This window comes from Geotrypetes seraphini, chromosome 1 (genome assembly GCF_902459505.1).
Source record: "Geotrypetes seraphini chromosome 1, aGeoSer1.1, whole genome shotgun sequence".
Taxonomy (NCBI): domain Eukaryota; kingdom Metazoa; phylum Chordata; class Amphibia; order Gymnophiona; family Dermophiidae; genus Geotrypetes; species Geotrypetes seraphini.
Genome location: NC_047084.1, coordinates 452731404 through 452744949, shown reverse-complemented (window position 1 = coordinate 452744949; position 13546 = coordinate 452731404). Strand labels below are relative to the sequence as shown.

The following is a 13546-nucleotide window of genomic DNA, read 5'->3' as shown; positions in this document are numbered from 1 at the left end:
ATGTGATCTTCTGGTGGCGTCTCTGAGGGTTTGAAAAATTTATGTTACACTGTTCCTTAGACACAAGGTTGAAAGGGTGAACTAACAACTTCACCTTGGACAAATTTTTCAAGTTAGATACAGCCATCTTGATTTTTTGATATTAAGTTAGTCTTCCAGTATAATTTGCACCATAAATTGAAAACCAACTCAAGGATGGACTCAACTGTTCTCTCTGACTCAGGACCATAATAAAAGAACTGCTGAGCAGATAACAGGTTAGAGATCAAGTTCTTCAGGTACCCTTAACTACCCAGAAAGGTACCTACTGCAAATACTTACTACTAAAAATAATTTCTATAGCGCTGGTAGATGCTTCATAAGCCCACAGGTGACACAGTCAGAAGAGAAAAACACAAAAGCACAGGAAGGAAGTGGCCTGCTATATGCAGATACAGATTTATTAGTTCAAAACTATTACAGTATTTATGTGACACACAGTTTGTCCAAGAGGAGCAGCTGTTTACATAAATGACAGACAAGTAGAGGTTTCTAGAGTGGTAGATTGTATACAAACTCTTACTGAGGAAGTTCCAGCACAAATATAGCAGCAGCCACCCCCTGACACAAATGGATTCGAGGAGGAAATTCCTGTTCTCATATAGGCTCTAATGAAAAATAGCATGTCTAAAGTCACTCTTTGCCCACACCTGGAATGGAGGCCAATTCTCAACAAGTCACAAAGTGCCAAACCCTGACCTACAACTAATGCACGCACTGCAGCACAGAACACTAGGAAACAGATAACAATATTGCCAAAGTACAGAAAGGCCTTCTTCACTCTTATTATAATCAGATTTCCACTAGGCAGAGTTGTAAAAAGGACTTGGGGCTTTAAAGCAAACTGCAGCCCAAGATCTGTTAGTGTAGTATGAACACACAGAGACAAGCCAAGCATCCTTGTGCAGTAGATGCACCAAAATCAACTTGTTTAAAGACAGACTAGCTAGGCATCCTTTTACAGTAGAATACTTAAGGCTGGAAGGTATAAACATTTTCAGAAACAAAAAAAAACAAAAACCTAGAGAAAAATTATTACAATAGAGCCATCAGTCACACTTCAACTAAAATCCTACTGAAAGAGTGCAAATTTACTTATTACTAATGCAGCCTGCAGTGAAAGGGAGGGGAAAAAGACCCCCCCAAAGCATAGAAATATATATATAATCCCAAGTCCACCACCTATCTAGCAACAGCCTTCCCCCCCCCTCTACTTCTCTAGACAGTAATTTGTCTGAGGCAAACCTCTCTCTCTCTGCAAACCTTAACGATGGCCCAAAGCCTAGCAACCAGAAAGGTAAACCAAAATCCGACCTTTGCCAAGCATCCACTGAGTGGTACACCTCAAAACTAGTGAGAATCTCAGGGAATTTGCGAAGTTCATCTCTACCTCACCATCCGAGATGATACACAAGTAAAACAACTGTTCTATCTGATCACTCTCTAATCCTCAAGAATAAAGACTCCCAGTTTAAAAATAACTATTCAGGAATAGCATTAGGAGCTGTTATTGAGCATCCGATTAGGAGATGGGCAAGAATTACTGCCAAAGGTGTTTAACAAAGGGATAAGAACTAATTCCATGACCCAAGAGCAAGGACATGAAAGTGGGGCAGAACATACTCCAGCAAAGTCCTCCTCAAGCTAGTCCATGGGGCAAAGCCCGCTATCCTTTAAAGATTTCTCAAGCCAAGCCTTTATTTCAGGCATGACTGTGAAAATCTTCACAGCCACAATGAATATGCACGAGACAGAAATCTGCATCCAGTGGAAGCAGTGCATGTAGATCTTTCTTTTTTTTTTTTTTTTTGCCTAGCTATGGAATTTATTTTTTTAATTTGAGATCTCAGCATAGATGGAAAATCACACATTACAAATATCTTCCCTCTCAGGAGTAGGATTTATACACTTCTAGTGGCACCAAACATTTAGGGGCAGATGCATGGAGTATTTGCCATGTCTGGGCCTCCAACCTTTACATTTTGCTGTCATTGATATACATGGTCCGATAGCAATGGCAGTTTCTGATGCTTTTGTTATGCATGTAGATCTTTCATACATATTTTGTACACTTCTCCCCATTTGCGGATTAAGCACTCACGACTTCGATTATTCACAGTTTTTACCTTGCTGGCTCTACCCCCCAAATGACACACTGGAGAGCCAAGAAAAAAAGTTCAGTGCTTTTTTCAGCGTGGTCGGGCAAATGGCAGTATCGGAGAAAAGTGTGCAGATAAAGTTCAGCTTTAATGGGATTACAGTACAGTATATGCTTTATGTACATGGTCAGTTCTGTAATACTGTATAGTACTTGAAATGGATTGCTAAAGTGGACAGCACAATGCAAGAACTGCAATACATAACTTTTTTAAAAAAAAAAACAATTGCAAATACCAACGATAAGTTGTATTTGTGACTTCACGGTATTTGTGAGGGCTAAACCACAAACCCTGTGGCTATGATAGCAAAAAGTTATTCGTTGGTATTCGCAGGCTGTTTTCGACCCTAACCCCTGTGAATATGGAGGGAGAAGTGTAAAATATCCTGACAAGCTAAGGCGTATTCTGGGAATGGTTTGAGAAACACTATTTTAGGATATCCATAATAGATCTATATACACACTGGAGACAGTGCAAGCATATCTATATCATACGGATTCGCTGTGGGAATCTAGAAAGTTCAAATGATGGTTCTGAACCATTGCAGATAAAATTTGTGTGTGTCAGATAATTTACCAGAGCAGTGTTTCAAGCCAATCTGCTTTTCAGGATAATCATAATGAATATGCTTAAGAAATCTAATGCACTGAACATCCAGCATATGCAAGTTTATTTGTGCTTATTCATTGTGGATATTCACTAGCCAGTCTGGTTTTCACGATGAATATTCGAGGACCTTTACAAGAACCACCATTTTATTCTTTGTGTGTGTGTTAAGTTCTACAAGCCCATGTCTCAAAGTTACATCTATGTATGTGCAAACTACCTACTGTACATGTCCATGTACAAATCTTCTTGTGGGGTTTCTCAGTTGTGATCCCACAAGCAGTTAGGTTTTTCAGATATTCACAATAAATGTTTACAAAATCTGCATATATTTGTATTGTGCCTTCCTTCGTATATGTAAATATATCTCCTGCACATTGTTGATATTCTGAAAGCCAGACAGGCCCCCTCTAGACAGTCATGTTACAGTATGCATTATACACTTACACAAATGTCTCAATATGTGTGTTTTGTCATGTGCTATCGTAAGAATCCTTGGTGCACACAAGTCACAGCATCCATATCCATCCAAGTTTTCTTCATGTGCTTCAGAGGAAGGGAAAGAAGTAGTTCCATGTCTTGACTATTCCGAGACATATGATCAAGCCATGTCACACAGTATGAATACCACAGCCTTCCCATGGCTCTGCAGTCATGAGAATACCGGGATATTTCAACAGGAGTCGCAAGGTCTTTGAATGGTTATAGGGCTAACCCAGTGACGAGCACTATGCACTGCCACGAGGTACATCTGGTTTAATGTTGAAGCTTAGCTTCAGCAGAGGCAGCATTTACAGCCTCTAGAGGAGAGTGTGTCTTGGCTGCTCCTCAAATATCTAGATGCCAAACTTTAGCTAAACATTTGCTGGGTTCTGGAGGGAATTGTAGTTTATGGTCTTTGACCTGCAGCTGGCCAAAATTGGAAGAGGAATTTAAGATAGGTTAAGACACACCTCAGTTGTAAATGAAGGTTAATGGCACTGTAGCCTAACAAGAGGCCAGTTCCATTTAAGTTGCAACCACAAAGGAAACTCCTAAGTCAAAACACGAAAACAATAAGTGAAACTCTTCTGAGCTCCTCTCCCTTCTGGCATTATATAAGATATGGAAGGCTATTCTTTACTGTAGAGAGCAGTACAGGAGTCAGAACTTTAAGCATACAAGTTGCAATACAGTGGGGAAAAAAGCCTCCCTTCGGGCCCAGCCAAGGAAGGCACAAAATAAGGGAGAATCCTGGATAAGGAGGTAGGTTTTTAACTCAGTGACCTCAGCATGCACTTCCTTAATCCCTAAAATCTCAAGCCAGATGATCACTCCTTACCACATTTACACAGTTATGCCAAAGGTGCAAGTGGCTGCACCAGAAGACAGCTGAATAGTGCTCTTCTTCCTTGCTTATCTGTGAAGAACTTGGACAAAAAAAAAAAGATTCAGTGGAGCATAACAGTGCAAAAGAAAAGAAACTCATGGCCCTACTACAAGAAACTCCAACACTTAGTCCTCACTTAAGCCCCACAATGGGGTCATTATTGCACAAGTCCTTCAGCTCATACATTCAATAAATAACAAGCTTTCAGGAGCAGGTAAGCTCATAAATACACTCGCTCAAGAGTGACGGCACAAGACCAGCTCAAGTCCATCACCTCCTGCTGCCGGCAGCAAGGGTATGCACAAAATTAAGCAGCAATTAATCCATATTCTATGCCTGAATCTACAAACCCTCCTGCAACAACCCCTGCAAGCAGCAGCAGAAGATATAGCTTATGAATTCATTGGTGGAAAAAAGGTGGGGTTACTGGCTTTCTACCTGAAGCAGCAGTTTGCTGTCTTCAAATTGTAGGACCCCTTCACCCAGCCTGCCACACAGGTAGGAAAAGGGCATTCTGTGTACTACCTGCACAGTGCAGGATAAAGGAGGAAATCATACTACAGGTCCTACAGAAACCAAGCTGACATTAGATGAAGCAGAGCAGCCATCAGCGACGTGCAGCTGTCCAGCAGGGCTGGCAGGAAGACTAGGACACAGAGGAAACGAAAAGCCAGGTACAGGGCTGCTGCCAGTGCAGGAGAAGAATCGAAGGCCAGCATTGCCTCTCCCTGAAGAGGTGTGGGGGACATCTCAGCTGTGCCCGTCTTGTGTACAGAAGCAAATGACCCAGAGTTCTCCCATGTAGTAGTCCCTGTTGATACATCTACAGCTTGCTCCTGAATTCCAATGACTGGTTTGACCATCTGAGTATCTCCAGATTCAAATCTGGTTTCTGGGAAACTCATCACATCCTCTACCTCATTAGTAACATTAAATGGGAAGACAAGTAGTGCAGCACTGGAGTCTGTCTTTGGCAATGCAATGTCCACAGTGTCTTCTTCCTTGGGCAAATCCCGCCATGCCCCTTTGTGAGGGCTCTCCGGTACTGCCCCTCTTTCAGATTCATCACCATTACATTCCTTGTCTAGCAACAAAGAGACTTTGTCCAGAGTGTCAGCAGAGTTTCCATCAGATACAGGGATCCAGTCTTTATCTAGTGACATATCTTCCACAGGATGTGGTAAGTCATGGCCTGATTTTGCCTCCTCTTCAACTGGGAAGCACAGTAACTGGTCACTGCTAAGCGGCACTCTCATATTCTCTTCAGGTTCTGCTTCATCAGATAAGCCACCTTCCCCATTAGTGTAATGTTGTGAAATCTCTTCCACTAAAAGACTGTTTCGAGGCCTGGCAGGGCCTGCATATGCACTCTGAAGAGAGGCCCTTAGCAGCAGAACCCCTTCATCCTCAGGCCCAGTTCCTATACTGCAGGATTTTAACTCCTCTTCAGCTCGTAAACGATTCAAATGGGAGAGGTATAGCTGCTCCATCTCCTCCTCCACCACCAGGTCCTCACTGTCATATTCCCCAGCTGGAGGCAGCACATGCGAGAGGCCCATATAGCTGTGTTCATTATGCACTTGTCTTTCACGGAACTGTGCATGTGTGTGTAGACCAACATCTGCTTCCCTGTTTACAGACATGTCCTTGTACACACCAGGTTGCTCTTTTTGCTCCTTGGTATTTCTGAATGCATCTTGCTCAGATACTGTACACATCACCTTTCCAGCTCCTTGCTCCATCTCTAAGGCAATGGGCAGCTTGCCCTGGTCTGCAGCACAAGTCCTTATTTCAGTATACATTGGCAGATTATGCTCAGGGAAAGTCACAAATTGGTCACCATCAAAGTCTTTCTTCTCCAGAGATATGCCAGTCACCATTAGTTCAGGAACCTGAAGACAAATACAGAAAAAAAAATTAACATGGAAACATAAGATGAGCAGTGGAAAACAGATGTAAGGTCTGGATTCTGACTACACACTACACTGGCTCCACCCTTCCAGAGATGCAAGGCATGCTATCGTACTATAACTGCATTCTAAGACCCTACCATAATTACGTACAAGTTTCTCAAAAAACAGATGTTTTCATTGCCACCTCACCTACAGAATTCTGTCCACTGTTTCTAGAAGATCCCCTCCCCATCATACAATAACAGCTTTCTGCTTGTACCCTGCAACTTTCTGGTACCCAGGATGGAGGTGGGGGGGGGGAGAGACAGAGGAGTTTGCACTTTAATTCACACTAAAAAGTGAATGAGCAGGTAGAAAGCACAAAAAGAAATGGTGTGAGCAGGCTTTTACATTATTGGAGGCTCACAGCAATTGAAGTTTGGGGTCTGAGCAAGTTGATAATACTGCTATACAGAAGGATTTGATGGGCATAGGCTGCAGCTGGATCAGAAATGGGGCTAAGCTGGTACAAGAGAGTTCACCTAAGGCAGTTATTGCCATATAAAAAACAACATGGGGATTCTGGGAGTTTCAAGTCATTCTAGCTGATCAGTTTAACACACTCAGACACAGGAAAGAATTTGGAAACAAAATGAGGTTCCACAAGCTCTATTACCTTCTTCTGATTGCAAACATGGCCAAGAGGGGATTAGCTGAAAGTGGTAATGCATGGATTAAACAAGCTTAAGCAGATATGCATACCAAGGAGGTCAAGACATCTATCCTACATGTGCTATGCTCTGGTGTATAGTCAGGACGTTAAGTAAAAACATTTTTCCACAAATATGTTTTTATTGCTTTCTGCATGTTTTAGTTTAAAAATTAAAAATGCAAATATAAGCTTTCATATATAAAGGTAACAAGTACATTTTAAATACCTAGGTCCAAATATTTCTCAAATGAAACATAATAGTCATGCAAATGAATTACAGCTCCATACAACAGTTAGATTCTGAAGTTAAGCTTTGGATCAGATGTTGACTTTATGAAATATATAAATGTAAGAAAGAGACCACATTTTTGAAGTTTATCACTAATTTATAGTCAATTTCTCCATTACTACAAAATGCTAGACTTAATAGGTCAAGAGCAGAAGCAGAACTCTCCACTTCATTTGCTGCCATCACTTAAACAATCAGAAGGCAAATACTTCAATCTAGCATCAACCAGACCCAATTATGACAAAAAAAAAAGGCACGGGAGAGGGGAGATGACTCTAGAACCAATCACATGAATTTTGTCCAACTGTCTTCTAAAACCTAAGGAAACAGGAAAATACCTGAAAGATCAATCCATAATTCCCAAATCTTTATGGGTGTGGATGATTGTGTTGGGCTTTGGGAGAGTGGAGGGGGAGTTTCGCAACAGAGGTATATATGGATAAGATGGGGGGTAACAGACATGAGACTCTACTTATCCATAGTTGGTTGGCATGAAAGAGTGTATGAGAGCGGGGATGGAGAGGGGTTGGTCATTCTGGTATGCCGACAACTGCAATGACATATCTGGGTCCACACAATTGGTGAGCAGCCACTGAGCTTAGAGATGGATATATATGGCCGGTTTGAAAATAGTAACATGGAATGTAGGCAGGATCAGGTCACCAGTAAAGCATAAAAAGATCCTGCATGTGTTGCATGAAATGCGGGCCTCCATGGCAATGCTACAGGAGACCCATTTATCATCAGAACATCTTAAACTGAAAACATGGTGGGTGGGGGACATTCTAGAAGCTCCACACAGGAAAAGAGAACAGGAGTTATCATATTGTTTCACAAATGCTTACAGGTAAAGAAACAAGTGATCTTGGATTCTAAAGATCAATATATTATTGCTTCATTAGAAATTGATAGGACTCCTATATTACTCAGCACAATATATGCCCCAAATGTATACAATAAGGACTTTTATAAACCTTACTATCACTAATATCTTAGCTATTAAAGATATTCCTAAAATCATACATATAGTAGCAGACCCCCGTCTTGACAAAACTTCATGCTCCAGTAGAGAACAAATAGACCCGACCAAAAGTATTCCATTGCTATGCAATACACTGGGGGTCCGGGACTTTTGGCGTACACTTCACCCTACTGATAGGGATTACACACCTGCCCAGGGCCCACCAGATTCATTTGAAAATTTATTACATTCTGGTAGATCCCGAATCAATCTTGCACATTCCAGAAGCATTGATAGGCCCAACTATGATATCTGATCATGCCTCTGCGTGAATTTCTTTGCAATGAGGTAGCAATACCCCACAGCCCTGGCACTGGGTTTTTCCCAATGATCTCTATTCTGTAACAAGCCCAGAACTACTGCTAGCCTTGTTCCAGTTAAAAAACAAAAAGACACAGCCCTTAAACTGAGGAGAGCTGACCAGTGTAGCAGCTCAGCTTCTTGTGCTGATCAAGACTCTCATTCTGGCCACGCTTTCCAAAGGCAGAAACCCTGGAAAGATTCAGTGCCCTATTAAGGTAAAAGCACTTTTTAACAAAAGTTAAACACTGTTAGGACACAGTCCAGGAAACAAGCACTGTCCCCTTTAAATCCACACTTGCTCGGGAAAGGGAAGATATGATAGAGACATTTAAATACCTATGTGGCGTACATGCGCATGAGTCAAGTCTCATTTGAAAGGAAGCTCTGGAATGAGAGGACATAGGATGAAGTTAAGAGGCTCAGGAATAATCTAAGGAAATACTTTTTTTTTTTTTTTACATAAAGAGTGGTAGATGCTTGGAACAGTCTCCCAGAAGAGGTGGTGGAGACAGAGACTGTGTCTGAATTCAAGAAAGCGTGGGATAGGTATGTCAGATCTCTTAGAGCAGGCATGTCAAACTTTGAACAGGTCGTGATCGACTTTTTCCGGCCAAAAGTGCCAGTGATCTACCACCATGAAAATTAAGTTTCAAATTAAAATTTAACACGATAAAGTTGGAGGATTCTCCCCTCCCACCATTTTTAATGAACCTTTTGTCATTTACTTGGATGTGATTAGCTGTTAAGCAAATTAAGCATAAGCAAAAACAAAACAGAGACGAAGATCCAGTAAGAACTGCGAGGGGAAATGGAAAGTACATTTTTTCTTAAAGTTTTATTGAGAAATAACTTTGTTTTAATAACTTTCTTTAACTTCTATTGAGTAATTTGTGTTAAATTTAGGTCGAGTATTGATCCAGGCTGATCTTGCACAATCTTTAATATTTCGCTCTTGCTCATTAGTGAGACATCTGAGCCTGCATTTCATCCACCAGCTTTTTGAAGTTGTTTGAATAGTGCATGAGGGCCAGTCTCAGGGAATCCTGGAGATGTTAATCTGTCATGTTGGAACATTGTGTACTCTGTCATTTTCAGATGGGAAAACGCAAATTCACACAAATAAGTTGAACCGAAACAGGAGTGTATAGCTTCACTGCATCTTCTCAAGTTGGGAAATTTGTCTCTAGGCACTAGCTTCCAAAACAATTCTTGCTCAGCACAGGTCTTGAGAAAAATGTCATTTTTAAGGGTTAATATTTCTTTTTCAAGAGATGGCTTGTTCAATGAGGCATAGGCAAGTTAAAATAAAATTGGAAAAGCCCACCAAAATCACAAAATTCTTCACACTTTGTTGTGTCTGGCCGAAAACGTTTAATGAAAGCAAACTATAAAGCGACCAACGACCAGCACACGACAACTAATATGGAAAGTGTATTCAGGTAAACCTGGATGAATGGATATCACCCAGTATATAATACACTTCTAAGGGGTGTTGGGACGGGGACAGGAATGGGTGATTCTGAGAAGCAGGAGACCAGGTATGATGCCGGGCCTGTGGTGTATCGGCGCAGAACATGGGCTGTGGACCCCTGGGGTACCCACAAACTATTGGCACAAAACCAACCAGCGCCCCCAAAACACCTGCAGGCAAGATTCCCGCAGGCAGGGAAAAAAGACAGGCAAAGGATCAGCAGTGGTGGCAAGCCCTCGGCAGACGACTTGCCAGCATAAGCTCTCTCTTAGCAACGGGGCGAGCTGCTGGAGAGATGGAGCCAAGTGGGGCTGGAGATCTACCTTTGACCCCTCCGCAATCTACAGGTAGATCATGATCTACCTGTTGGATTTACCTGTCTTAGAGGAAGAGATGATGGTTACTGAGGATGGGCAGACTGGATAGGCCATTTGGCCTTTATCTGCTATCATGTTTCTAAGTTAAATAAGTACCATCTACACCTGCCCATCAAACTATCTATATGCACTAAGTGTTTGCATACACAGGATCTCAAGATATATTATACTTATTCTACAAATACATATACTCAGCACAACAAAGTATTCTGACCTGTATCATGTGTTCTGCTTTCACTGGGCTGGGCTTCAGCAACTTGCTCAGATCATCATCCCACCCTGCCAAAAAGAAGGCTTCTGGTCAAACTCAGCGCAATTAAGGTACTTCACTAGGCCATCTACAGCTAAGACAACCTCACATTCTTCAGAAACAAATCTAATTACCGTATTTCCTAGCCAGATTAAGCAGCAAATCTCGCCAGTTTAACAAGAAAATGAAAAATAATATCATGCACAAGGCCAGAGAGACTAAAATAAATCTAAGACAGAAAATTCCTTGTACCCCACTTTTAACAGTTTGTCCTAAGTCAGACAGGAAGTGACAATTAGACTCAAGTTTACTGATTCTTCTGGTAACTCAGGTACATACACTAAGAAAACCACACACTTCCTGTTACAGTGAAAGTCTAGTTCCAGAACCATGGTTTCCTCAGCATTGGATTCCTGCACCACCCTAATGGGGAACAGAAGTGCTCTTAAGCAACTGTACACTTACCACTGATGTCATTCCCATTCTCAATCCCAGAAGGCTCATCAGGCCTATTTAAATGAGAAAGAAATACATAGTTTCAGATTTAACTCATTCGTAACACATTTACATACAGACAGAATGACAGACAAAAAAACCTAACTGTCAAAAAAACCCCAAACAAAACCCTGAATTCAGAGGAAAACACCATGTAGCAACAATGGCAGAGAACAATAGAATGGGCTTAGGCTGCAATCTTCTGAGTAAGTCAGAAGTGCCTCCAAGTAATCCAGTTCTAGGAAGAAAATTTTGGGCTAGCCCCAGACTTATAAAGGCACATTATGCGATCTTCAGCACCCATTTCAACGCACAGAAGGAAGGATTACAAATCAACCCCGCGGTGGACTATAGGTTTACTCAGTCCAAAAGTTCCACCAGCCATTTGGGCGGGTCAGTAGGGTGAAGGTGAGCCTCACCTACTCCGCAGGGGCTTTAGGCAGCTCTTGAGTGGGGGAGCCGCAAAGCAAGCAGGGGGCGGCAGGATCCCCTCCCCCGTGCCGGGCAGTAGCAGGACCGCGTAATTGCGGCCCTGGTTGTTGGCCCAGAAGACCTCGTTGGGCGTCTGATAGCGGAGCACGAACTCCAGGCGCCGGCCAGCGCACGGCAGACTGAAGGCGAAGCGGTCCGTGACGCCGTCGGACGAGCCGGGCACGTAGCGAGCCGGGTGGTCGCGGTAGGAGGCCCATCCGTCCCAGGAGGCGCGCACCACCACCGTCTTGCTGTAGGAGAGGTTTCGGACGCGGACGAGGCCGCGCAGGGCCGGCGGCTCCCCTTCCTCCACGGCGGCGGAGCAAGGCCCCAGGCTCTCCAGCTCCAGCGCCGCGCCGCTCTCCAGCCGCTCCAGCACCTCCTGCTCCGAGGCCGGCAGGCAGAACTCCAGGCACGGGACGGGCGGTGCGGCAGGGCCCGTCTCCGGCTCTGCCTCCGGGCAGAAATTGCGCAGCTCCAGCAGCGGCAAGCCCAGCGCGTCGGCAAAGCGCACTCTGCGCGGGCCGGCCGAGGCCTCTGGCCCCACCGCCGCCGCCTCCTCAGCCTCCTCCTGCGGGCTCCGGGGCCGAGGCGTCGGGGAACAGCGGGGCAGCAGCCGCCGTCGCCCGGGCGTCGCAGCGACCGCCGCCGCCGCCGCCTCCTCCTCCTCGTCGTTCTCCGGCTCCCCTGGGCGTAGGAGCCGTAAGAGAAGCGGGGAGGCCGCGCCGGCCATGGCCGAGCCTCTAGCGAGCTGCGGCGACGGCCTCCCCAGCACCACCTCTCCGGTCAGCTGCGTTTCAAGCCTCACTTTCGAGGACGCAGTCGGAACACTATCGCTTCTCACCTTACGGGTTAAAAATGGACCAATCAGCTCATAGGAGCGGACCAGAAGGAGGCTTGGAAAGCACGCTTGTAACGTCGCTTGAGGGCAAGGGCAATGTTAGAAGTAGTAGAGGACAAAACAAGGGGCGGGGCCTATAAAGAGTCAGAGGTGCGGTGCTACCCTTCAAGAGGGTGATTGACGTGCAAAACTTTTGGAATCTTTACCCCCCCCCCCCCCATCTCTTGTACTAACGCTACGAGTTAGTAAAGGAGGGGGTTAGAGCTGTTAAGGGCTGCTGGTGTGTATGTCAGGAAAGCTGAAATCCAATCTCTCCCTCTTGTCCTTCTTTCCCTTCTATTCTAGCTTCATTTCTCGTACTGCTTTTATTTCCTCGTGACATTACGGGATTAAGAACTGCTTAAAAGATAAACAACAGAGAGTAGGGTTAAAATTCTCAATATTTTCAGCGAAGAAGAATAAACTAAAATATCTGGCAGTGTACTACAGTAATAATGTCAATCAAGCTCAAAAAATAATTGGAAATCTTTAAACTAACAACAACGTTATTGGATAAATACTCTCTGGGACATCTGCTTTTTAATATGTTTATACATTGCATAAAAAAGAGGAATAAGAACATAAAAATTGCCGTTGTTGGGTCAGACCAGCAGTCTACTCCCGCGGCGGTCCCCAGTGCCCTAACTGAGTCTAGCCTTACCTGTGTACATTCTGGTTCAGCAGGAACTTGTTTAATTTTGTCTTGAATCCCTGGAGGGTGTTTTCCACTATAACAGCTCCAGGAGAGTGTTCCAGTTTTCTACCACTCTCTGGGTGAAGAAGAACTTCCTTATGATTGTACGGAATCTATCCCCTTTTAACTTTAGAGAGTGCCCTCTCATTCTCTCTACCTTGGAGAGGGTGAACATCCTGTCCTCATCTACTAAGTCTATTCCCTTCATTATCTTGAATGTTTCGATCATGTCCCCTCTCAGTCTCCTCTTTTCAAGGGAGAAGAGGCCCAGTTTCTCTAATCTCTCATTGTACGGTAACTCCTCCAGCCCCTTAACCATTTTAGTCGCTCTTCTCTGGACCCTTTCAAGTAGTACTGTGGCTTTCTTCATGTACAGCGACCAGTGCTAGACGCAGTATTCCAGGTGGGAGCAAACAATGGCCCGGTACAGTGGCATGATAACCTTCTCCGATCTGTTTGTGATCCCCTTCTTAATCATTCCTAGCATTCTGTTCACCCTTTTCACCGCCGCCGCACAT

The 13546-nt window shown here is 43.9% G+C and overlaps 1 protein-coding gene across 1 annotated transcript; it reads right to left on the bottom strand.

The window, feature by feature from the left end:
* Window positions 1-410: 410 nt before the first annotated feature.
* On the bottom strand, window positions 411-12289 carry PPP1R3F (protein phosphatase 1 regulatory subunit 3F). The gene is made up of 4 exons (XM_033921492.1): window positions 11403-12289; window positions 10954-10997; window positions 10453-10517; window positions 411-6065 (listed from the first exon to the last, which is right to left on the bottom strand). The coding sequence occupies exons 1-4, from the start codon at window positions 12185-12187 to the stop codon at window positions 4740-4742; spliced, it is 2220 nt and encodes a 739-aa protein (XP_033777383.1). The 5' UTR covers window positions 12188-12289; the 3' UTR covers window positions 411-4739.
* Window positions 12290-13546: the final 1257 nt, after the last annotated feature.

Excerpts from the sequence above, each read along its gene's own strand:
- PPP1R3F (XM_033921492.1), bottom strand. The coding sequence starts at position 12,187 with ATGGCCGGCGCGGCCTCCCCGCTTCTCTTACGGCTCCTACGCCCAGGG. Across the intron at positions 10,998-11,402 it reads CTAAAGCCCCTGCGGAGTAG|GCCTGATGAGCCTTCTGGGA; the intron begins GTGAGGCTCACC and ends TCATTTAAATAG. Across the intron at positions 10,518-10,953 it reads GAATGGGAATGACATCAGTG|GGTGGGATGATGATCTGAGC; the intron begins GTAAGTGTACAG and ends TCTTTTTGGCAG.